This window comes from Onychomys torridus, chromosome X (assembly GCF_903995425.1).
Source record: "Onychomys torridus chromosome X, mOncTor1.1, whole genome shotgun sequence".
Classification (NCBI taxonomy): Eukaryota; Metazoa; Chordata; class Mammalia; order Rodentia; family Cricetidae; genus Onychomys; species Onychomys torridus.
The window spans coordinates 90,145,918-90,171,232 of NC_050466.1; the positions used below are offsets into that span (position 1 = coordinate 90,145,918).

Here is a 25,315-nt window from a genome sequence, read left to right on the forward strand (position 1 = left end):
GGAGAGCTGGAGCAGAGCTTGCTTGAACATGAGGTGGGGGTATTGGGCCATGCCCCAGGACTTGAGCCATCACTGGCACAAAAGGAGTTAATGCCAGGGACCGCGCCCCCCGTGTCCGGGCACGCGCAGCGCGCCCCCTCGGTGCGCGGGCACAGCAGCAAGGCTGCCGGAGAGCTGATCTCGGGGATTCGGGTGCGGAGCCCTTGGCCTGGAGGCGATATGGGTGGTCCGTGGCCGGGTTCAGTCGTTTGCAGCCGCCTGGGGAACAGGTGAGGCCGCCTGCTCCGGTCTCTCATCCTCTAGCTGCCCATACCTTTCCCCAATCCTGTCCCCTCCCAATCCTGGGTTCCTCTACCTCCCCAGCAGTGGCTCCCATCCTTTTCAACCCCGTGTTCTCCATAGGTACCCCTGACCTCCCTACCCTCCCTCCTCGCTTTGCTTTTCTCCTCTACCTCCTCCCTAAATCCTGCATCCCTATCATCCTCCCGCCCATGGTCCCTCTTTTTCTATGGTCCAGTCTGCATGCTCACCAAAATACCCCTAAGTAGAGCCCCCAGCCCCATTCTAGTATTGCATATTGCCAATACCCCCTCCCCTGCAGTGCACCCCCCACCCTCCTTCCATCATAGCATCTTATAGCCAGGTTCCCTCCCCCACTCTCTGCAGCCCCCCCACCCAATGGAGGCCTTTATTCTATCCTCCCCATTCTAGGGCAATTTCATCCTCCCAATACCATTCCGGACCCACATAGCCCCTGATTCTGCAGTTCTCAATACTGGTCCATTCCAACACAATGACCCTTACCCAATACCGCTCCAGCCCCCAAAGTCCCCTTAGATGCCATTCTCATCCCAGCATTGCTGCCTCCCCTTGTCTTCTCCCAAATTGCAAGTTGGACCAGAATGGAGATCTTGGCCTTGGGAACTCACAGTGGGTCCTAGGGTACAGAGGGCATTTGGGGGTCGGTTGGTTTGTCTAGGTGTTCACCAGAGGGAGGGGCTGCAGCGAACTGACTCAACAGGGGAATTTGGCATTTGGCGAAGGGTTGCTGGAGAGGAAGGCCTCCCTCTAAAAAGGGTTAATGGAATTTATGAGGTGGGGGCAGCATCGAGGGGGTTAATGGGGGGGGTGCTGGCAGGGAAGCCGTGTGAATGAGCGGTCTGTGCCCCAGAGTTGCCATGGAGACGGTGAATGGGGGGATTGTGTGAACTCAGCTGCGGACTACCCCCCCCATATACACACCCACCCACTCCCTCCTGCCCCACCTCCCTCTACCCCTTCCTTCCCCTTCCCCTCCTCCTTTCCTCCTCTCCACCCGGGTGCATTCTGGGCAGTGTCTGGGATCTCCCCACCCTAATACTTTGCTCCCCATTTCCTCTGAGCCCCCATCCTTTTAGTCACTTTACCCGCCTGCCTGCTTTTCTCTCTCTCTCTCTCTCTCTCTCTCTCTCTCTCTCACACACACACACACACACACACACACACACACACACACATTCTCATTCCCCTCCCTTGGTGGCCGATTGCCGGTCGTTCCCAATCTCCCTCCCCCACCCCTTCAGCCACTTCTTAAAGGAACATGCCTGCAATCTCGGAAGGCGGGAGAAATGGGGAAAAACTAAATGTGCCCCTGTGTGTGTGTGTGTGTGTGTGTGTGTGTGTGTGTGTGTGTACACGAGTACATGCTCATTGTGTGCATGTGTATCCATGCGGGACACACATGTCTGTGTGCCTGTGTATATGTGTTGACTGTAATTGTCAGAAGGCCTGTGTGTCTGAGTGTGTTGCTATTTCTGTTTGTCTCCACCTATGTGTCACCATTATGCCGCCTGTGTCTGGATATTTACCTATGCGGGTATGTGTGATTTGGTTTCAGTAGGTCTCTGTGTGTGTCTGAATGTGTCACTGTGAGCCTCTGGCTGTGTGAGGCAGTCTGTTTTGGAATGTGGGACTAAATGAGAGGATCTCTGTGGGTTTGGAATGTATGTCTCTACCAGTGAATATTGCAGTGTCTGTGATCCTGGCTTGGTCTCTCACTCCCTCTTTGAGTCTTTGTGAGTTTATTTCATGAGTTCCAAGTGTATGTCCCTACACCCTGTTGTTGATTTTACACTGGACTAGCATCCACAATGCCTAGCGTGCTCAGCAGAACGATGTTTGCCTTTGGTTCTGGCATTTGATGGGAATGACAAAGGTTTAAGCACTTGGCAGCCGTGAAGGCTGGGGAGAAGTGTCAAGGAGGGCATGGAAGGGTCTTTGGACTTGGAGGAATGGCTCTTGGGCTCCCTGCACTGCCTGAGGGTTAAGGGCATCTCTCTGTGGGACCCCCTGTCTGCGGCTTTTCTTTTCTTATACCTTTGAGTCCCGGAATGAAGTTGGCAGCCATACTGGCACCCTCACTTCCAGCTGTCCCTATCACTACATGCTCTGACTCCAGAAGACCCTGGTGAACTCCGCTGATGATGGAGTTGGAGTTGGGGGACTGTGAATTCGCGACTGTCACTCTTCATCCCCTTAGAGTTTTTTCCAACCATGGCCAGGCACATCAAATAGTTCTGAAAAGCAATGGATCACCTGCGAGTCCCTAGAACCCTGGGCATGTGAAACCTCTTGTGGGAAAATAGACCAAACCCACCAGAGGCCCAAAGACTGACTCTCCAGCCCTCACAGACCATCTTAGATGACACATGCTTCCCTCTTTCCACAGGCCTGTCTGGCCCTAAGGGAGCCCTCTCTCGAAGTGCTTGGACGACTCGCTCTCTGCATTGCTGGGCACCTGTAGGTGTCCCTCGAGAGCTCAGTTTTGAGGTTCAAGTCAGTGTGGCCATGAAGGGGCTGCCTATTGGGCTGATGCTGTGACCCCGGAGTCTGCCTCTCCTGCCAGTACCCCTGCCCGGAACATGTGGCTGCAGCTTGGCCTGCCCTCGCTGTCCCTGAGCCCCACGCCCACAGTTGGCCGGAGTCTGTGCCTCACGCTGTGGTTCCTCAGTTTGGTGCTGAGGGCCAGTACCCAGGCCCCAGCACCCACAGTCAATACTCACTTTGGGAAGCTAAGGGGTGCCAGAGTACCATTGCCCAGTGAGATCCTGGGTCCTGTGGACCAGTACCTGGGGGTACCCTACGCAGCTCCCCCGATCGGCGAGAAACGTTTCCTGCCCCCGGAACCACCCCCATCCTGGTCGGGCATCCGGAACGCCACACACTTTCCTCCAGTGTGCCCCCAGAACATCCACACAGCTGTCCCCGAAGTTATGCTGCCAGTCTGGTTCACTGCCAACTTGGATATCGTCGCTACTTACATCCAGGAGCCCAATGAAGACTGTCTCTACTTGAATGTCTATGTGCCCACGGAAGATGGTGAGTGCTGCGGCCAGGCATTGTGCCCTCCTTGCCTCCCGCCTGCCCTGTTGTGTTTGTGGCTTGCATGTGGTTGTGTGCCCTGCAGCATGCGTCTGTCTGTCTGTGAAAATGCTTCTAACCATCACTCCGCTTGGCCTTTCCCCTCCCTGTTCTTCCCTCTCCGAGCATTGTCCGAGCTCCCATGTGTGAGTGATACTGATGCCAGAATGGGGCTGGCCAGGCCTGAGAGCTTTGACAGGTCTAGGTCCAGTGCTGGATGGGGCTACCCTGGGGGAGTATGGGTGACTGCTGGCAGCTGCCCGCGGGAGGATGCTGGCTCCACCAGGCCCCCCTGTTGCCATCCCACCTGCTTCGAAAGGTGGTAGGTGTGTGTGGCTGAGGGAGCTGGGTGTGTGTGGGGGGCGGGGGGCAAGCCTGGTTGGCAATGCTTAGGTGCCTCCTCTTCCACTAGCTGACGCCTCCTCCCGCGGGGGTCACATTAAGGTAAGTGACAGAAATAAGGAGATGGTAGGACAGGCTCTCTGCCATGTGCCGCTGCAGAGCAGCTCAGCTCTTGGGGCCTGGGGGGGGGGGATGCATGCCCCTGGGCAGAGGCCTCCTGTTATTTTTTAGTTTTTTATTCATTTTACAGTAAAGCGGATTTCCAAGGAATGCGCCCGAAAGCCCAACAAGAAAATTTGTAGGAAAGGAGGTAGGTAGCGAGCCGGCGGGGAGGGAGAGAGAGAGAGAGGGAGGGCTGCTGGCCCACCTGCCCCTGCCCCTGAGGACCCAGCCTTCCTTCAAGTAGCCCAGGTTGAGAGGGCTGTGAGCAGACTTAAGGGCCCAGGCTTACAGCCCTACCTCCTCCAAGGGGCCCTGGCTGCTTTGCAGAGGGGATCCAGTGGCCTAAGGCAGGTTCAGAGCAGAAGCAGAAAGCCCATCACTTCCAATCTTCCCAGCTTCCCTAAGGACTGTACCAAAGATAGAGCTGGTGGTTCTTTTGGTAACACTCCCCCCCCCCCCCCCCCAAGAAAGCAGGCTTTCAAGGTGGAGCCAGAAGCTCCACCTTCCCCTGCAGCCGGTACAGATACAAGGACCATCTCTCCCTCCAGTCCTCAGCCCTGGGTTGAAGGTTACTGAAGCTTAAGGGAAACCCGGGCACACAGATTTATTTGCTCTTGTGCAGCACACACCACCTCTGGCCAGAGCATAGCTGAAAGACCCAGGCTCTTCTGTGGCAGAAATTGGAAATCTCTGGAAACTGTCGATTCTAAAGAAAGGCAATTTTAAATTCAGCCTCCTGAGAGGAATTTGTTTCTCCATATAGCAATGTTTCCTGTTTGCACACCACTTTATGTTTTCTGCAAGGGTTCTCATATTTACCTCGTAAAGGCCTCTCCACAACTAGGGGGCAAGCAAGGCAGGAAGAGGTATTCCGATTTTACAGATGAGGAACCGAGCCCAGGGGAGTGACTTGCTGCACAAGGCCCAGTTGCTGGTCTAGAGCAGATCTGGGGCCAAAACCTGGGGCTCTTGACCCTCAGGAAATGTTCTTTCCACTGTAGCCCATGGAGGCAACTGCCGCCTGGCCAATCCCACCTCCCTAAAACATAGATCCGATGCAGCTGGGTTGGGCCACTCGGCTCTGGTAACAGCCTAAGGGACAAGGACAACCATAACTCGACCCTTACAAGCCTTTGGCAAGCTCGGCCTTTCTTTTCCTTTGATACTCTAGGGCAGGGTTTCTCCCATGTCATCAGAATTCCTGGGATGGAACGATCCTTACTGAATGAGAATCTCTAAGGACTGCCGCAGAATCAGCACATTCAAAAGCTCGTATGTGGAGGGCTTTTGCTGCATGCTGGAGCATGGAGTCAGGCTTGCGAACAGTTTTTACTGTTTTTACCTCTCTTCACGTCCAGCCCAGGCCCTCACATGCAGTAGGAAGCACGCACAGGCTCTCATGCAAATGAAGGATTTCAGTAGTACAGCCTGAGCAAGAACACTTACTTGTCTAGGGAGCACAACCCTTGACTGACTCCTGGCCTCTGCTGCCAACTCATATGCCACTCTTTTGATTCTCTTTCATTTTTCCTTGCTTTGCTGTGTTTTGTTTTGGTTTTGGAACTAGGGTCTTGCTATGCAGCTTGGGCTGGCCATGAACTCCTTATATAGTTCAGACTCAGAGGTCAGTCTTTTTTTTTTTCTTCTTCTAAGAACCTCCATTTCCACATGGGAAGGCAGAAAGACCATCCTGGCTGTAGCCTTCCATTAACCTATCTGTGTATTCAGGGAAAGGGTTTCAAAGCTGCTCTCATGAGTTACTACTTAGTGGGATGCAGTGGGGTGAGGAAGAGATACATTGGTATAAGCCACTGCTTAGGAAGAAAGATCTTTCAGGGCTCCAGTAAGAGCTTAGGGCAGGCCAAGCTCATGCTGAGATTTTGGCCAGATTGCTGACTGGGAGCCACCATGCAGTGTGACTATTTTGCCAACTGTAATTGTGGATGATGGGCAAGGTGCTGTTAGGCTGTGAATGGAATCTAATCATTGTTCAGAAGAAGCTTCTAGGCTGGCACTACAGTTCTACTGGGTTCCTTAAGTCCATAGGCCCCTCTGGGAAGTGGGCTTGAGATAGGATAGGAGGGAGCATTTGTTTAACTGTTCAAATTAGTTCCCCATCCTGGCCTGTTAGCCATTTGAAAACGTTATGAATCTTGCCTCTTTGGATACACAGTGTGTGTGTGTGTGTGTGTGTGTGTGTGTGTGTGTGTGTGTGTGTGTGTGTGTTTAATGTACAGGTCAGCTGGGGTGGCCTATGTGGGATCCTACATGGCACCATGTCTGTGGGTGGTGCCTGGTAAAGCCCATGGTAGCAAGGAATTGTTCATCAAGGACATGCTGAAGGTGCAGAGGGATCTGTTCAGGGGAGGCTGGGACAAGGCTGAGGTGATGTATCAAGCCAAGTACCCTCAGAGCAACATAGAAGGAGCCCCCAGAAGTGAAGGATGTCCTGGGAAGGATCTTCCCCAGCTCTACCTCCGTGGAGAGGAAAGGAATTTATGTTTAGGAATGAGTGATTCTGTTTGGTGGCGGATCCACTGTGTGGCCATGTCTCATTGAGATTCTGAGGGCAAGACTGGGAGGTGTCGAGCTAACATGTTAAGACAGTAGGCACCCCTGAAAGTTCAGGAAGCCAGAGGCTGTCTCTCTTACAGCTGGGCTTTTGCCCAAGTTGAAAGACCACCTTGTAGTATGAGAGCAGCTCCTGTTTTGATCAATAACTATAAGGATATTCAGTTACCAGAGTGCAGACCAACAGAGAAAGAGGGCCATTTGCTTGCTCCAGGTTCAAGGGATCTGTGATCATGGAAGCAAGAGGGTAAGGTGTGGGATGTCAGCACGATTACTTCCATTTTGACAGTGACCAGCAACTGGGTGGCAGATCGATCCAAAATGTCCTTCTAGTCTCCTCAGAGCAGGAAGGAGAAGGGATGCCAACCTACCCCCTAGATCCAAAATACCTTCCTTCCTCCTCTGGTCTCTTTTCTCTCCCCTCCTTTCACCCTCCAGCTCTTCTCCCATCTACTTCTTCCTTCCCTTTCCCTCCCCCCAAAAGGTGGCATGATGCAGTGGAAAGACCATAAGGCTTTGGAGTCAAGCGGACCTGGGTTTGATTCACACTTCTAGTATTTCCTAGCTGTGTGATCCTGAGCAAGTCACTTTACCTCTCTGAACCTCAGTTTCCCCATCAGTGAAAGAGGAATAAAGATGATGCCTACCTCATTGGGATGTAAGGATCAAACAGTACAGCAGAAGTAGAATGTCTGGCATGTGGTAGATACTCAGTATATGGTAGGAACCATTTCTCTCTTTCTCTCTCTCTCTCTCTCCCTCTCTCCCTCCATTCCCTTCTCCTTCCCTCCCCCTCTGGCTCTCTCCTAGAGCAACACTTGCTGCTCTTAAAGCTGGTTCCTGTGGGCAGAAGCCCTATTTGCCATTATCAAGAGCAGGGGGGGGGCGCCCAGTGAACAAGGCCCGAGGAAAAATTTCATCTCCCCTCTTTTCCTGTGGGAATCAGGGTCAGCTGAGGCCCGGCTCGAATCTGCCCACTGGGACTTGGGAGCTCAGACCTGGGGTCTCTGGTAATCACCTCTGCCTTAAGTATGTTACATAGATATCCGCGGATGCTGGCATTGTCACCTTTCACCTTCAGTACCTATCCCTGCCCTCCAGCTCAGCCTGCCTGTGTCTATACATGCAGCCCTTCCATCCAGAATGAAGTTTCTGCAAGTGGGCCTCTGGCTCACTTCCCCAGCCCACCTGCTGCTACCTCCTTCCTAACTGAATGAACTTGGTTGGGGACAGGGAGGCGGGGCAGGGAGGTGCAGGGCGGTCAGCACAGCAGAGGCCTGCAACACCATCATCCTGATGAAGGTCTGGGCCTCAGCCCACCCATTCCCTCAGTTCTTGCCATCCCTCCTGCCTGTGCTGGGCCCAGGCCCAGAGCTGGCTTGCTGGGCCGCACTGCAGTCATGCTGTTTTTGAATTCTCTCTCTGTTTTGTTCTCTGTTCTGTGCTGTTGTGTCTCCCCGTGTCTGGTCCCCAGGATCCGGCGCTAAGAAACAGGGCGAGGACTTAGCGGATAATGACGGGGATGAAGATGAAGGTATTTGGGGGCTGCAGGGCGCGGCGGCTGGTGCATGGCACAGAGCCCCTCCCCTTCTCAATGGGGAGAAGCCCCGTCTGTCTGTCTGTCCGTCCGTTGGTGTGTTTCCGTTCCTGTACAAGGCCGCTGGGCTGTTCCTTCGTCTTTGGCCTCATTGGCCACTGGGACTTCTGGGGTAATGGACACGGCTGGCAGGAGCAGGGGACTGGCCATAAGTAGATCCATAGGGAGGGTGTCTTCCTGGCCCTGGCCCCTGACCCTCTCCCATCTTCTATGATCCATGGGCACCTGCCCATATGTGGCATCAGAAATGGTGAAGAGCAAGCAGGGCCAGGCAGGGTGGGAATAGGCACAAAGTAAGCTGGATGGTGAGAGGATGCCTGGGATTCACTAAGGAGACTTCTGGGTCTCATGAGGAGCCTAGCTCCTGGGAGAGTGGCCCTGTAGGGCACACCAAAGGGCAAGACAGGGACATTCAAGGCTAACACTTCCTGAGCTTTCTCCCCCAAAAGAAAGACAGCCACAGAGCCAGAGGTTGCAGTAGGTTGGGAACAGAACCAGAAAAACTGTGACTTAACCAGCCAGACTGAGGCCCAGATACCACAGCCATCAGTAGATGAACTAAGTATCTCGGGTAGTAATGGGACCAGCCTTCCTCCTTGGGATAACGAGATTGTTTGTGCTGCAGCAGAGAGCATCCCCTTCTCCACCCATGCTCTGGGCCCACCCCTTTGGAGGCCCTGGAGGGGCCAGGCAGTTCAGGGGATCCACTGGTGACCGGCAGGGCTGTGCCGGTGTGGCAGAGAGTGGGCCAGCTCACAGACTGACAGGTGACAGGCAAGTCAAGGTCGGGCCTGGAGCCTTCTCTTGACTGCTCCAACCCAACACCATGCTGACTGGGTTTGGAAGCACCCCTCGGTGAGCTCCCCACCCCCACCCCGGCACTGGCCTGGGTGGAGACTTCTCCTACATCTTAACTCTGGCTGGGGAGGCTTTCTCATGCCAAGTTCTGCTCCACCCCAGTGTTTCCAGCTAAGTTTGCCCAGGAAGAATGGGGGATATGGGCACGTGGTTAAGAAACCCTGTCTATAAGGTTCCCCCACCCCATCTCTACCATTCACTATGCCCCCTTCCCCACCTTCCTGTTCTCTCCCTGTGCCACCCCCTTCCCCCACCCTTCTTGTCTCTGTCTGCACTTGGGGGGGATCCAGCTGCTGCCAATGGCCGTTTTTCCATGTAACTGGTCTAGTCCTGGGGGTTTTCAGGGCTCCCCAGCTCCTGCTTTCTAAAGCCATGTCAGGTCCCAGGACTCCTGGGTGTGCAGGGCAGGAACTCACCTGATGCTGCTAAGGAACCACCAAGCCCTTTATTCCTTGTTATTCCAGAAGCCAGCCGTGGCCACCCAGGCCCAGATGAATTATGCCCATATGGTCATCTTCAGTTGGGAGGTGCTAGAAACCCAAATCTTTACAAACATTATACAAGTTCAGCTCTCTCTGGCCAATACTTCAACTCTGGGCCTAGCAGCCCCATGAGTCCTGCCCTCAGGGATGGCAGTGGTGTCCTGGCACCTGGAATAGCTTTGCTGCCCGCACCCCCCCCCCCAGGGCTGGCGGGGGTAGGGGAGCAAGGGCATCCTACCTAGCCTGTGTCTCACCCCTTCTCCTTACAGACATCCGGGACAGTGGAGCTAAGCCTGTCATGGTCTACATCCACGGAGGTTCTTACATGGAAGGGACAGGCAACATGATTGATGGCAGCGTTCTTGCAAGTTATGGCAACGTTATCGTCATCACCCTCAACTATCGGGTCGGGGTGCTAGGTATGGTTCTCTGCCAGGTGCCTAGAAGGAAAGCTGGCTTTGAAGGGAGGGGAAAGAATCCTGGGGAAGTTAACTCAGGCAGTCTTGGAGCTCTAGCTGGTGTTAATAACCAGAGTCGTAATGTTCTGTTACCCTTGCCCAAAATACCAGCGGGTTTCTCTCATCTCATCCCCACCAGCTTCTTTTTCAGAATAATTAGATGCCAGTGGAGATACAGTTCAAATTTTATACATTTTTTTAAAGGAGGGATTAGACTGGGTAGCTTAGGCTGGTCTTGAACTCCCGGTCTTCCTGTTTCCACCTCTCAAGCGCTGAGATGATGGGCATGGGTCATCACGTATGGCTCAAACTTCACACCAAGTCTCAAGCCAGGCCTCTTTTACCAGATCTCTGCTTGGCTGGATTTTGTAGGCCCTGTTAATTTTCTAGAGTCTTATCTTCATGGATACCCACCCAGCCACACAGTCCTAAGTACCTATGCATACACAGATATTCCTTCTAACCCACCCTTAACCACATACCCTTATACACACACACACATCACGTCCATCCACCCACTCCCACACATACAAATACTTTTCACTCCCCGAGGCACATGTGCACACAGCTCCAATCCACTCCTACACACACCCTCACCGAGCGAGACTCATACAGTCTCGCTCACACACATATCCACATACCCACACACTATATGCTCTACATCCACACCCCACACAGATTTTTCTCACCTTCCATATATATATATATACACACACACACATTCTTTACTGTGCTCCACATCTTTTATCCACAGCTACACCATACATACCACATACTCTCAGAGTCCCAATGTTTGCTGCCCCTATATTGACACCTTACACAGACACCTAGACTCTGTACATCCACACCCAAATTCCACATACCTTAGGAATACATAAATATACTTTCCACTACCCCTACACATCTACACACACACACACACACACACACACACACACACACACACACACACTCTCGTGTCCTCCTCCATGTCCCACCTGTGCATTCGCTTCACACATGATGTACTTCACATATGCATACATTTATCTCATTCCTGCTCTACATAACACAAACCAATATTCTTTCTCCTTGCATGCATTTAACTTCCTATATGTCCACTACACCCTACCTCACAAATTTACAAACACACACACACACACACACATACACACACACACCCTCTACTTCCACACTGGTAACAATTCCATTCACTGGACATATATCCCCTCACCCATGCACACCAAATAAACTCCCTCCATTTACCTAGATGGATACACATGTACACAGTTTTCCCACATATAATATATTCCCAATACATATGCATGTGCTCATCCTCTTCCCTCTCAAATACACATACATCCTTGTACCTAGAGCTGCACACACACACACACACACACACACACACACACACACACACACACACACCTATATCTGTCCTATCCACATTCATGTTCCCTCATGTATACATTCATATTCATCCCTTCACTATTCCTCATGATGTGTACCTATTCATACTCATACACATGTATTTCCCAAAGCATCCCCCCATGTACCACCATGTATCCTACCCATCACATACTCTGGCTGTTTGGGTGATGTAGGCTGTTTGTAGATCTCCCCCCCCTTGCCAGAGCTGAGGATCGAACCCAGGGCCTTGCACTTGCTAGGCAAGCTGCTCTACCACTGAGCTAAATCCCCAACCTGTTTGTGAGTCTTTTAGATGCTCATCCAGGTTCCACATTCTGGTAGTGGCATGAAGAAGCCACCTTCTTCCCTGGAGGATGATTATGTCCTCAGGGTTTCTGTGGGGGTCTGTGGGCCCAGATGTTGAATCAGTAATGCATCTGGTTGCTGGGCAGGAGCTTGTTTGAATTTGCTCCTGGCTACGTCATTGTTTGCCAGTCCCAGTCCCAGCAGCCCTGGTGCTGCATTTTGCTTCTGGGCAGGGTTATATGCACACAATGGCAGTCTCCTCTTGACTTACCCACAATTCTGTATGGGATATACACCTGTTTGGGGTCAATCTGGAGAAATGAGGCTAGGTGTGGTGATGTGTGCCTTTAATTCCAGCACTTAGAAGGCAGAGATAGGTAGATCTGTGAGTTCAAAGTCAGCCTGGTCTACATATCGAGTTCTAGTGTAGCCAGGGCTACATAGTGATACTCTGTCTCAAAAACAAAACAAAACAAAAACAAAAATACCAAACCTCTGGAAAAATGATACGCCTGAAAAAATGTTTTAGACTGTGTCTCCTTCAGTGGCTCCCTGGGACCCTAGTTATGGAACATGTAGGGCACCTCCCTGGTCTCTTCATGGTCTGATGGGCTTTAGACTTCGTGATTCTTCCCTGTTCCCCTGTCTTCCTGTACTGCCTGAATGTGCAGAGAATACTAAGACTATGAGCCAATACTATATGATCAGAGCAGCGAGGAATGGAAGAAAGGAAAGCCTGGAGAAGAAAGCAAGCCAGGTGGAAGGAAGGAAAAGAATACAGTGGCTGATGCAGGAACAGAGGCTGGGGGACCACTGGGACATGAGGCAGAGAGGAAACACTAGATTTCAGCAGGATTCAAGGGCTCCATGGTATCAGTCAGGAGCTGTGGGCTGCATAAAAGGCAGCTGGTTGGGAGCACTCTGTGTCATGTCCTGCTCTTAATGGTTACCCCTCATCTCTTCAGTCACTCTGTTTTCGGCTTCTCTGTGAGAAATTTGTAATCTTTTGAGGAGGCCTTGCACTCTTCTGAGATTATGATGAGCGCCATGGATTCTTCATCAAAACAATACAGACACACACACACATAATTTTTTGTTTTTAAAGACTAGTCTTGCCACATGGTGGTGGCACACACCTTTAAGAGGCAGGCAGATATCTGTGAGTTGGAGTCCATCCTGATCTACAGAGAGAGTTCCAGGACAGCCAAGGCTACACAGAGAAACCCTGTCTCAAAAACAAAAAGCAACAACCAAACAAACAAAAGACTCCCAACATGTAGCCCAGGCAGCTTTCAACTTGAGATCCTCCTGTCTATGCATCCAAGTACTGGGATTATAGGCATACATCACCACACTCAGCCCACAAATAGTTAAAAGGAGAACTTCACAACGCCCCCCTGAAGCTCAGCCATGAAACTCAGACTAAGATCATTGACTTTACAGCCTCATCTCATTTGGATAATCAGAAAAGTATATCTTTGAGCTTAAGCAATTAATGATACAAATAACATTACTCTACACTTAGAAAGAGTTATAAGCTGAGATTTGGTCAGGAGTTTCTGACCCCTCCCTACATACTCTTCAATGCCTATTCTGGAACACAACTATAATCAATAAGCCACTGATTGCCTTCTGGGTACATACAAGATGTTTTTGTCTCTTGGCACTAGATGTAGAACATGAGTTTGTTCCTGCCGCTTGGGGAGTTTGCTGTGTAGCTGAGGCTCTGTTGTTTTGTTTTTCAAAGTATGTTTAAAAAAAAAAAAAACAGGTGGCCAGTTTAGGACTCCAGTTATTACATCCGCGTGCCTTCTCACCACCAGCATCTCCTGAGCACGGAGTGCAGCCAGCCCGTGTAAGAAGCTTCTCTAAGAATCTTGAGAATGTGGGCAAGTTAATTCATAGAGATCTCCCCCAACCCCCGACCCACCAAAGCAGAGGGGTAGCTAATACTTGAGACACTCCCACTGGGCTTGGAGCCAACACAACAAAAAGGGGCCCAGCAGGACAGAGGATGCCGATATACCTAGAAGTAATAGATATACCGAGAATGTAATGGCTTGCCAGGTTTTGCTCTGGGTTTCAGAATGAAGTTAATTCCACACCACTGCTCAGGGATCTTCCAGGCAAGCTGAAAACATGGTGAGTGACAGTCCTGAAGCGACACAAATACCTAGTTTTGATGCCATCTGCCAGATCCCTCCATCTTCTGTTGACAAGCCGCTTCTGTATACTGCAGTATAAACTTGGGTTCAAGGAGGCTGACTCACATTTATTTTGACAACATGTGGAGTCGGGTATTTGAGTCTTCATTTTCACGTAGTTTCCGTGAATGGCCACATTCCTAGGAAGCTATCAATGAGTGGCTTCTCTCCTAGGCTGCAAAGGCTTTGTGCACTCCTGGTCAGTCATGCTTAACTCATCACCTTCTGAGCCCATGGCTATAGTACTTGAAGAAGAACTCTCTGTGTAGTGAGGATCAATGGCATGGCCCCAGCCACATACTTCACTGTTCCTTATCTGGAAGCTCATGAGGTTTGAGGGAGCAGAGGTATGGCCAAACCCTCTCTCTACTCAGTTTTTTCAGGCAGATCTCTCTCTGTCTCTCTCTGTCTCTCTCTGTCTCTCTGTCTCTCTGTCTCTCTCTCTCTCTCTCTCTCTCTCTCTCTCTCTCTCTCTCTCTCTCTGTCTCTCTCTCTCTCTGTCTCCCCCACACCCCTTTCTCCCTAGGGCCTTGTCCTGTAGTCCAGGCTGGCCTTGAACTCACTCTATGTGGCCTTGAACTCAAAGGTCTCCTGCCTCTGCCTTCTGAGTGCCGTGGAAGTGTGCCAACCATGTCGAAAGAACTAGGGCAGACAACTTGAACATATCTCACTGAACAATGCCTTGACAAAGATTGAAGGCAAATCAGCTATTGTCTAAGTGAGAGGAAGGGAAGAAAGAATAAAGGGGAGGGGGAGGAGAGAAGACAGACACATGCGAGGTTTTGCTACAGATCTCAAGGCTTAGGAAGCTGAGTTGGGCGTTGGCTGGCATAGGTTGTTTGTTTTTTGTTTTTGTTTTTTTTTTTGCCACCACCCCCAGCCCAGTATAGGTTTTAAGAGTCACAGGAGTCACTTGCATTTCTGAATGAGACCTTCCCCTACAGAAACACTGCATCCTCCCACCCCCCCCCCCCACCCCCCACCCCGCACACACACACACACATGTGAAGGAATAGAGTTCTTCCATTCATGGTTCTCAAGCTTACTCTCATCCTCTCTCCTTTCCTCACCTGGAACCTGGGGTTATGGAAGACATGCGCCAAGGTTCTGGGGGGAAATAAAGAACTACCTACATACTTAATTTTACCAAAGGAAATTAATAACAGCCTTGAAGATGGTTAGATGACTTCTTTTGCAGAAGCTAGGTACAGAAAGACCTGAGAAAGATAGTGATGTGGTTTCTGCCTGCTTGGCTCTATTTGAATTAAGCTTCTGCCTGCAGACTGCCAGGACTGCCAGCCAGCTCTCTGTGAGCTGTGGGCTCCTCCAGCATGGCCCTGAACCAAGCTGATTCCAGGTGCTGCGAACAGGCTTTTAAACTGTGCACTCAAAGAAGACTGCTCCAAGTGTGGGTTTCCAGGGTGTAGGAGCACAGCAATTACACCCACCTGGAAAGGACCCTTCCAGAAGTGTAGGGCAGAAGATAGATGAAGCCTTCCAAGGAACCCAGGGATCAAGGAGGAGATAGAGGGACGAGACAGCAGGATCAGTCTAAAATGGAAGGGGGTGATATAGGACATCTCTGTGGGATAGCCAGCGGGTGGGCGGGAAGGTAGTCTCCATGGTAACAAGTCTCCACAGCAGCAAATCCCAGCAGGTGGGTGGGAAGGTAGTCTCCATGGTGACATGTAGTCTCCTCAGCAGCAAATCCCAGTGGGTGGGCGGGAAGACCTGTTTCTGTGGTAACGCAGCGCACTGACTTCCTCATTTCTCCACCAGATGAAAAAGATGATCTGACCCAGTGGCTTCTCAACTTTAGCAGGCATCAGCATCACCTGGAGAGCTTGTTAACAACACAGATTGCTGGGCTGCATCCCCTAGAGTTTTTGATTGCCTAGGTGTTGGAGGAAGGGAAATGAGAGAGAGCAGCCCTGAGAGTGAGGAGAAGGGGCCATACCAAAGCCCTGGAAAAAACTGGAGGTGGACAGATTCGCGCAGGAAGGGCAAGGCGAGCATAGGGACTGCTGCCTGTGGGTTCTTCATTCCAGAGAGAGAACGAATGGAGAAATGTAACTGTAGATCTACCATGTGCTTGGCTTATGCTCATTTTATCCTCGTTACAACCCTTTGAGGTATTTTTATCCCCATTTTACAGAAGAGGAAACTACAGCCCAGAGATTTTAAATAACTTGCCGAAGGCCACATGTCTAAGATGCTGGATTTAACCAAGGGCTGTTTGGCTCCAGGGTCCTTCCTTTCTCCACTGTATCTTGCCTGACGTTAGGGTCACATCCCCAGATACTACATCAGGGCAGAGAATGCTGAGTTCTAGCCATTTGCAAGCCCTGCAGTTTAACTCTTCTGCCTAGAGGAAACAACCACTTCAACTGTTCTGCCCCCTCCTTCCAAACAGGATCTTGGGCAGGCAGCAGGGGGTTTAACCCTGCCTATAGTGGTGATGCTGGGCCTTGCAAAAAGAAGCAGTGGTTTATGTTAGCATTAGTGAAGTGGGAAGTACTACATGGCTGCATGCTTATTCTTTGTGTGATATCTTCCCAAATTCATTTCTGCCATCCTAACCCAAATCCTGCATCCCTTCACCTTCATTATCCTCATGCCTTTTGTTAAATCTAGGTTTCCTGAGCACTGGGGATCAGGCTGCTAAGGGCAACTATGGGCTCCTTGACCAAATCCAGGCCCTGCGCTGGGTGAGTGAGAATATTGCCTTCTTTGGAGGAGACCCCCGTCGAATCACTGTCTTTGGCTCGGGCATTGGTGCATCCTGTGTTAGCCTCCTCACACTGTCTCATCATTCTGAGGGTGAGTAGCTCTTGAGGACCAATATAGAACAGTTTAATGCTGGTACACCTTGAGCTCCAGGTAGCCCAGGCTCCAGAATGCCTGGCTCCATATCCCAGACATGCCCAGAGGAATCAGCCCACCCTCTCCCACCAGTTCTGTGTCCCTAGGGGGTGAGGGGGTGGAGAGGAAATCATTCTGTGCAGGAAGAACTGCTTCTCCTCATGTGAAAGAATCCCCATTCACACCCTGAGAATGATGCTCGGCTCACATAGGAGTCTTATTTGAGAGAGTGGAAATAGAATGCCTCTCTCTGAAGGGACAATAGTTCCTTGTAGGTGAGGAAATCTTTCAGTATGAAGGGCCTGTTACTTCAGATTCAAAATCTGAGGTGAAAATTGGTTTCTAGGTGTAAGAAACACTCATTGTCTATCTTTCTTGGGGCAAAAAAGTCTGTACAGGAGGAGAAGTGATCTAGCATGAGACGTGGGTCTGAAGTGAGACTCTCTGGCCTGGGACATGGGCTGCTCTGAGGGAGGCAGACTGTTGTTGGACCACAGACTCCCTCCTGGGCTATACACCTCACTGAAAAAAACCCTCATTTTCCCCCTGTTTCTGGTGTGGGTTCCTCTGCCAGTGAGTTTCTGAAGGGCTTGCATAGACCCTATTTTGCTAGGCAGGAGAATATTCTTTCTATCTAGACTATAGAGAACAGTATATCTCTGAAAGGCAAAGCTGAGCTTCCTATGGAGAAAAATTGTCCTTGAAATAAGTGCCCTTCTCTAAAGTGAGGAGAAATGTGAGCGAGAAGACATTTTTATAGTTGAGATTGACCTTATGAAAAAGGCTTGTCTCTGAACACCAGGAAGCTTCTTCACTTTGTCAGAAGCTCTGTCCCTGTGCCCCTCCAGAAACAGCACTGGAGGAAGACTAAAATGTGCCGCTTGAATCTGTAAAGAGAGGGAATAGGAGCCAGGCATGGTGGTGCATACCTGCAAGCCCAGGGCCTAGGAGGCTAAGGCAGGAGAATTGCCATGAGTTTGAAGCCAGCTAGGGCTTCCAGCAAGACTTTATTAGAAAAAGGAGGTGTGCGCGCGCGCACGCACACACACACACACACACACACACACACACACACACACACACATACACAGAGGGAGGGAGAGAGAGAGTATGAATGGGCAAATGAGTGAATGAATGAAGGGAAGGAGGTCTGAGTAACATCTCCAGCACCACCAGAAAGAATATCTGTTTCTAGGTGACAGTAGAGAGAACAAGAATCCTCTTTTTCCCTCTAGAGGAGGGCGAGATGACTGGCTGTAAGGGTGCCTGTGTCTGAAGAGAGGCCTGGCACCTCTTCTGACTGGAACTCTTTCCTGGAATGACTGTGCTGTGTATCTTAAGGGGGACTGTGACTCTAGAGACCTGGCTTCTTTAAAGATTTGCTCCCCTGGGTAGAGGTATGGCTCAGTGACAAAGCATTTGCCTACCCTGTGGGATGCTCTGGGTTCCATTCCCAGCACTAATACATGTATCATGGAGAGTATCTGGGAAAATGGCTCTCCCTTAAGCAGTAATCTATACTTCTTCCCCTCTCTCTGCTCATGCAAAAGCATCCTTCCATTGGCTCTGCGCACCTGAGAACTAAATTCTCCCTTGGGAGCATTGGGGCCAGAGAAAGATAGTTCTTTCTTCTGAGAGCTGGAAGAATCGTCTTCTTTTTGAATTGGGGGGAGGATGGGAATCCCTCTAGCCATGGGGAATCTGGATGTGATATGTCCATAGCTTCAGCAAAAGAGGATCTGTGCAGGGTCCACACTGCCAGGGCACGTGCCAGGAGACTCTCAGACCCCAGGGCCTTTGCTTTTGGGATTCATCCCTAAACTCCCAGAATGTGGGGCTCTCTCCTGCCTGCATTTCTCATCTCTCATGAAAAAGACCCCTTTGTGGTGTAAGCGCCAGCTCTCTGGTGGTACGTTGGCACAGAACTGGGCCCAGCTGGGCAGGAAGCAAGAGGGAGAGACAACGAGTGATAAAGAGAGGAAGGAGCATAAGGAAGCCCATTTCTGGGACCCAAGGGGTTAATTCTCCCTGGCATTTCCCTTAACCCCCAAGTTACCAGCCCCTGTACCAAGACTGGGAAACAGTGGGGAGGGGGCTCCATGGGGCTCAGCGATCAAAGAAAGCTCAGCAGTCCCACTATGGCCCTGCCCTGTCATTTCTTGCTAAAAGATTAGCTCCTCATTCTTAGCCAATCCACAGCACAGGGTGACCTCAGTGACAAAGGATAATGGGTGTTTTCTGATCATATGTGACATGACAACTCTGACCCGGTGCCACCTATATTCTGTAGGGCTTTTCCAGAGGGCCATCATCCAAAGTGGCTCTGCTCTATCTAGCTGGGCTGTGAACTACCAACCAGTGAAGTACACCAGTTTGCTGGCAGACAAAGTGGGCTGTAACGTGCTGGACACCGTGGATATGGTGGATTGTCTTCGACAAAAGAGCGCCAAGGAGCTGGTAGAACAGGACATTCAGCCAGCCCGCTACCATGTGGCCTTTGGCCCTGTGATTGATGGTGATGTCATTCCTGATGACCCTGAGATCCTTATGGAACAGGGAGAGTTCCTCAATTATGATATCATGCTAGGTGTCAACCAGGGTGAGGGTCTCAAGTTTGTAGAAGGGGTGGTGGACCCTGAGGATGGTGTCTCTGGCACTGACTTTGACTACTCTGTCTCCAATTTTGTGGACAATCTGTATGGCTATCCTGAGGGTAAGGACACCTTGCGGGAGACCATCAAGTTTATGTACACAGACTGGGCAGATCGTGACAACCCTGAGACCCGCCGTAAAACACTGGTGGCACTCTTCACTGACCACCAGTGGGTGGAACCTTCAGTGGTGACAGCTGATCTGCACGCCCGATATGGCTCGCCTACCTACTTCTACGCCTTCTACCATCACTGCCAGAGCCTCATGAAGCCCGCGTGGTCAGATGCAGCTCATGGGGATGAAGTGCCCTATGTTTTTGGTGTCCCTATGGTAGGTCCCACTGACCTTTTCCCCTGCAACTTCTCCAAGAATGATGTTATGCTCAGCGCTGTTGTTATGACCTATTGGACCAACTTTGCCAAGACCGGGTAAGGAGAAAATGGGGTGTCTTCTTCTTTGGGACCCCAGCATGCTCTCCCCTTTGCTCCTCCTACCTAACCTCTTCCATTATCTTCCTTCCTGTGCAGTTCCCTAAATCTTGCATGTTAACCCCTTTATTCCCCTTCTTGTTATGGTTCTATGCTATTTTCCTTCAATTTTTTTTTTTGTTGAAGGAGATAGTAGAACTCTTGCTTAACAGACCCCAGGCTCTGGTACCCAGCACCACCAAACAGTAATTGTGTTGAGGCTCAGAACTCTGTTAGCATCAGGACTGAGCAGGAAGGCGTTACTGGTAGAATTGTGGGATTCAAGGTTAGCTGGTCAAAAGCAATATGAAAGAGGAAGAGCGTGTGTTTGGAAAGAGTCTCCACAGGGCTGAAAGGACTGATAGATACTCAATCGCATGTGGGAAGACAAAGCATTAGCATAGCCTGATGGCAGCGGATGAGCTCAGCGAAGAATGGGATGTTTTCATGCTGCCTGCCATGGGAACTAGTTCAAGCCCTGGGGAAGAAAGGGGTGGGGGAGGTGACGGGACCCTGAAAAACATGGAAGCGGTGGGAAATTTTAGACTAGTGGGAGTGAGAGGAAGGAGGCTAGGCTTTTTCTTTCTCTAGGTAGCATGGTGACCCCAGGTTTCAATGTGGTATTTCAGGGATCCCAACAAGCCGGTACCCCAGGATACCAAGTTCATTCACACCAAGGCCAACCGCTTTGAGGAAGTGGCCTGGTCCAAATACAATCCCCGGGACCAGCTCTACCTTCACATCGGGCTGAAACCAAGGGTTCGTGATCATTACCGAGCCACCAAGGTAGCATTTTGGAAACACCTGGTGCCCCACCTGTACAACCTGCATGACATGTTCCACTATACATCCACGACCACCAAAGTGCCGCCCCCGGACACCACCCACAGCTCTCATATCACTCGCAGACCCAATGGCAAGACCTGGAGCACCAAGAGGCCAGCCATCTCACCTGCCTACAGCAATGAGAATGCCCCTGGGTCCTGGAACGGGGACCAGGATGCAGGGCCACTCCTGGTCGAGAACCCTCGAGACTACTCCACGGAACTAAGTGTCACCATTGCTGTGGGGGCCTCCCTCCTGTTTCTCAATGTGTTGGCCTTTGCTGCCCTTTATTACCGTAAGGACAAACGGCGCCAGGAGCCCCTGCGGCAGCCTAGTCCCCAGAGGGGAACTGGTGCCCCTGAATTGGGAACTGCTCCAGAAGAGGAGCTGGCAGCATTACAGTTGGGTCCCACTCACCATGAATGTGAGGCTGGCCCACCCCATGACACGTTGCGCCTCACAGCATTGCCCGACTACACCTTGACCCTGCGGCGCTCCCCTGATGACATCCCACTCATGACCCCCAACACCATCACTATGATTCCCAACTCCCTGGTTGGGCTGCAGACCTTGCACCCCTATAACACCTTTGCCGCAGGGTTCAACAGTACTGGGCTGCCCCACTCACACTCCACTACCCGCGTATAGCTCTAGCCCAGAGCACAACCCATCTCCCAGCTCCCTCCCTCCCTCCCAGACCTACAAACACACATGCACACATACACATATATGTACACGCACGCACCCACACCCTACAGCAGACCCATCTGCACAAACACAGACAGATGTGGACATGCACCCGCATGTACAAAAACACAAATCCAGAAGTAAACCTGAACAGGCCCTTCAAATGGGGGACACATATGAGTCCTTGGTACCAAGGGCCTATGGAACAGCAGCTTGGAGCCAGCTCCCTGACCGTGACCAGACAGACACTCCTGGGGCCCTGGAAGCCACAGCCGGACACCCCCTTGGTGCTTGCCTTCTCGGAACTGCACCTTCTACCAGCTGCAGACTCGGGAGCTTTAAAGAGCAAGATAGCTCTTCCTCCCCCAGACTTGGTCTTTTCTCTGGGTCTTGTTTTGTTGATTTTTTTTTTAATGGAACCAATGTTTTTCCAGCCCATTGAATGCTAAGCAGCTCTGGAAGGGAGGGTTCTAAGATCAGGATTCTCTGGTTTGGGGACTCCCAGTGTTCATACAACCAGACCAAGGAAAAGGACCCTCCAAGACAGTAACAGATGGGAACAAGACTATGGGGAGGAAGAGGCTAGCAATGGATGGGGTTGGAGGGCCATCAAGGACAGAGCACCAACTGGCTCTGTGTCCCCATAGACGACTGCAGCATCACCCTGGCTAGACCAGGGGAGCCTAGGTTTGGTAAACTAAGTACTGTGGAGGCCAGGACCTTATTGGGCCTCTGGGTATATAATCTGGGTTCTGCCTCTGCCCTTGGGGAAATGATATCAGAAGTTTGCCCCATTTTATTTACAGTCTCTTGGTGTCTGTCATTTCTCTTTCAAAACAGCGGTGTTTTGGGTTTTTGTTTTGGTTTTGTTTTGGTTTGGTTTTTGGTTGTTGTTGGCTTTTTCTTTTCTTTTCTTTCTTCTATTTTTTTTTTTAAGAAAAGTTCTTAAAACACTAACGGAAACCCATGGAGTTTGTCCTTTGTAAAAATTTTAAACACAGTGTCTTGATATAAAAATAAAAAAAATCCAGTTAGCACTCCCAACCTGCCTCCGTGCACAGGCCTGCCCCAACAGCCCCAGGAGCACAATTCTCCAGCAGCCTGGGGCCTCCTGCCTTGTAGCTCCTACAAGTCTGGGCTGTGCTCTGCTTGCCCTGGGCCCCCCTGCATAAAGCCTCTCTGATCTTAATCATGTTGCTGTACCATCCTCCTGCTCCAGTGCTCTGAAACCTGTCATCGCCTCGGGCCTTGTAATGAAACAGCAAAAATAATCCTTCCTTCCTCCTCTGCCACCAGGCCACCACCACTGCTGCCACCACCTCCTCCAATGCCATCACTACCATGCTCATCACCTGCCCCCAACTTGGACTGGTGGCTAGGGGGAGGCTTGACCTCTGACCTGCTAAAATTCTTTCTCCTTTGGAAATGCAGTACACATGGCATCAGCCTGTGACCTCCTCTGCCTCCATTGATTTACTGAAGGGCCAATCTCCTTCCCTCAAGGGGTGCAGGTTTTCTTTTATGTGAATCGGTATAGCAGAAGTCATTAGAGATCAATTTCTCTTGGGGACTGTCACTAGTGACTCCCTGACAACTCTAGGGGATGGATTCAAGAAGGGGCCCTGTAGAGCTAGCGTTGTGGGGTTTCCTATTGTCCTCTGTGTCTTGAAGGGCTGAACTTGAAATCTGTCCATCAAGTGTGACAGCTGGGCAGGGTTGCTGATACCTCAGAAGCCAGGAATAGAATTGTTCCAAGTGACCCTGACAGAATAGGGAGATGAGCCATCACAAGGCAGGATGGTGTGCAGAGGGAACAAGTGCAAGGTAGTGTACACAAAGATCCACACCCAGAACTAATACACTGATGTGCTGCCTGGGACAAGAGCGGGGTGATGGCTGCTTCAACACACGGGAACAGGACAGAGGGCCATGAGAGGGGGGTGCATTTTGAATCATTTCATGACTGGAGATGGCTTCAGGCCCTCTCTTCCTTCTTTCTTTTATTCTTTCTGAAACAAAGACACTAGCACATAGTAACACAAACATCAGGGAGGACCTGGGAAGTAATCACAGAGTGACTGTTAAAACAGAAGTCACCCCAGTGGCGTATAGTCCAATCCACCTCCACCTAGGAGGAGGAACAGGAAAGGGAAGACCAGGAGTTCAAGGTTATCCTCAGCTACATAGTGAGCTTGAGGCAATCCTGGAATGCTTGAGGCTCTGTCTTTGTGTGTGTGTGTGTGTGTGTGTGTGCATGCTCACATGGCATACATATGCAGGTGCCCTGGAGACCAGAAGAGGGTATCCAATTCCTGAGAGCTGGAGTTACAAGTGTTTACAAGCTGCCAGACACGGATGCTAGAAACCTAACTCAGGTTCTCTACAAGAGTGGGAGGTGCTAACCATTAAGCCATCCTTCCAGCCCTAAGACTGTCAAGAAAAAAAACAAAAAATGAACAGAAAAGAGAGCTAGAATGTGACCCAATAGTTTATGACCCTGCCATCCCCTCTTGGACTCTAATCCTGCACTGGTTCAGCATCCCAAAGCAGCAGCAGCCCTAGCTTTGGTGGGCATACTTCAAGTTGGTGGGAAAGCAGGGAGGCTCTGAAGAAAAGTGGGATCTTTAGTGCAAAGGCTCTGAGAATGGCTTACTTTGTTTGGTTTGATTTTGATTTATTTGTTTGTTTCTTTTTTTTTTTTTTTTTTTGAGACAGGATCTTACTAAGTAGCCCTGGCTGGCCTGAAACTTGCTGTGTATAGACCAGGCTGGCCTGGAACTCACAGATATCCATCCACCTGTCTTTGTCTCTGGAGAGCTGGCATTAAAGGTGTGTACTACCACATCCAGCAAATTGTTCTCTTTTTAAAGATTTAATTTTTTAGATTTATTTATTTTATTTTATATGTTTGAATGTTTTGCCTATATATATATAGGTATGTATGTGCACCGTGTGTGTGCCTGATTGATGCCCATGGAGGTCAGAAGAAGGGGTCAGATCCCTTGGAACTGGAGTTATGGATGGTTGTGAGCCACCATGTGGGTACTAAGAACTGAACCCAGGTCCTCTGCAAGAGTAACAGGTGCTCTTAACTATTGAGCCATCTCTGCAGCCCCAGATTTTATTTTTATGTGTATGTGTGTGTGCAGATCAGATCCCCTGGAGCAGTAGTTATAAGCTATCAATCATAGGTCAAGTGTGCTAGGAACTGAACTCAAGTCCTCTGCAATCATAGTACATGCTCTTAACCACTGAGCTATCTCTCCAACCCCAGGTTGTTTTTTTATGTTTGTTTTGTTTTGTTTGAGACAAGGTCTCTCTATGTAGTCCTGGTTATCCTGGAACTTGCTACGTAGACTAGGCTGGTCTTGAACTCACAGAGATCTGCCTGCCTCTGCTTCCCGAGTGCTGGCATTGAAGGTGTGTACCATTATGCCCAAATGTAGGTTGCTTTTTTGTGTTTTTAATATAGAAAGAAGGAAGCTGATAAGGAACATTCGATGGTTTGCCATGCCTACTATGTAACAAGTGTGCTATGACCATCTTTAAAATGTCACTTCTGAATAAAGAGTGAGCTGTGTTCTCTCATGGCCTGTGTGCTGCACTCCTGAGTGGAAACAAGATGAAGGGAAAACCAAAAAGTGATAGAGGTACAGTCAGGGGGTGCTCTAGGTACCCCGAAAACCATAAACAGCAGCTGCCAAATAGAAGGACTGTGCTGTGGCTTTCACACTCTGAGAACATGGATAACGTCACCTTTTGGGGCCACTTTGTCTGTATTTCATCTTTAACCTTTAGTTGCTCCATTTCAGATATTCCCACTGGGACCTCTGGTAGTAGAAAGACTCTAAATTAGAAGACTGTCTCATGGAGGTGATTCAGAGGTATTTCTTCTCACACACTCAAGATGCCAGAACAAAGTCAGGGACCAACCGGTGAGAAGCTTCAGTTGCTCCTCACACCTTTCAAAGGCCTGAAGGGACAAGGTGATCTCCAAGACAGACAGGATTTCAAGATGACTGACAGCCATCCTAGACCCATGTTTTTTCATGGTCTG

The 25,315-nt window shown here is 50.4% G+C and overlaps 1 protein-coding gene across 3 annotated transcripts; it reads left to right on the forward strand.

Moving 5' to 3' along the window:
• Positions 1-118: 118 nt before the first annotated feature.
• Positions 119-22,131, forward strand: Nlgn3 (neuroligin 3). Of its 3 annotated transcripts, XM_036174460.1 has the most exons (8): positions 119-269; positions 2,708-3,357; positions 3,992-4,051; positions 7,949-8,008; positions 9,681-9,830; positions 16,400-16,585; positions 18,918-19,707; positions 20,376-22,131. In XM_036174460.1, the coding sequence occupies exons 2-8, from the start codon at positions 2,901-2,903 to the stop codon at positions 21,217-21,219; spliced, it is 2,547 nt and encodes an 848-aa protein (XP_036030353.1). In that variant the 5' UTR covers positions 119-269; positions 2,708-2,900; the 3' UTR covers positions 21,220-22,131. The 3 variants fall into 3 exon arrangements, with proteins under 3 accessions (XP_036030353.1, XP_036030354.1, XP_036030355.1); XM_036174461.1 differs by lacking the exon at positions 3,992-4,051; XM_036174462.1 differs by lacking the exons at positions 3,992-4,051; positions 7,949-8,008 and having other exon boundaries at positions 120-269.
• The last annotated feature ends 3,184 nt before the right edge of the window (positions 22,132-25,315 follow it).

Excerpts from the sequence above, each read along its gene's own strand:
- Nlgn3 (XM_036174460.1), top strand. The coding sequence starts at position 2,901 with ATGTGGCTGCAGCTTGGCCTGCCCTCGCTGTCCCTGAGCCCCACGCCC. Across the intron at positions 3,358-3,991 it reads CTATGTGCCCACGGAAGATG|TAAAGCGGATTTCCAAGGAA; the intron begins GTGAGTGCTGCG and ends TTCATTTTACAG. Across the intron at positions 9,831-16,399 it reads CTATCGGGTCGGGGTGCTAG|GTTTCCTGAGCACTGGGGAT; the intron begins GTATGGTTCTCT and ends TGTTAAATCTAG.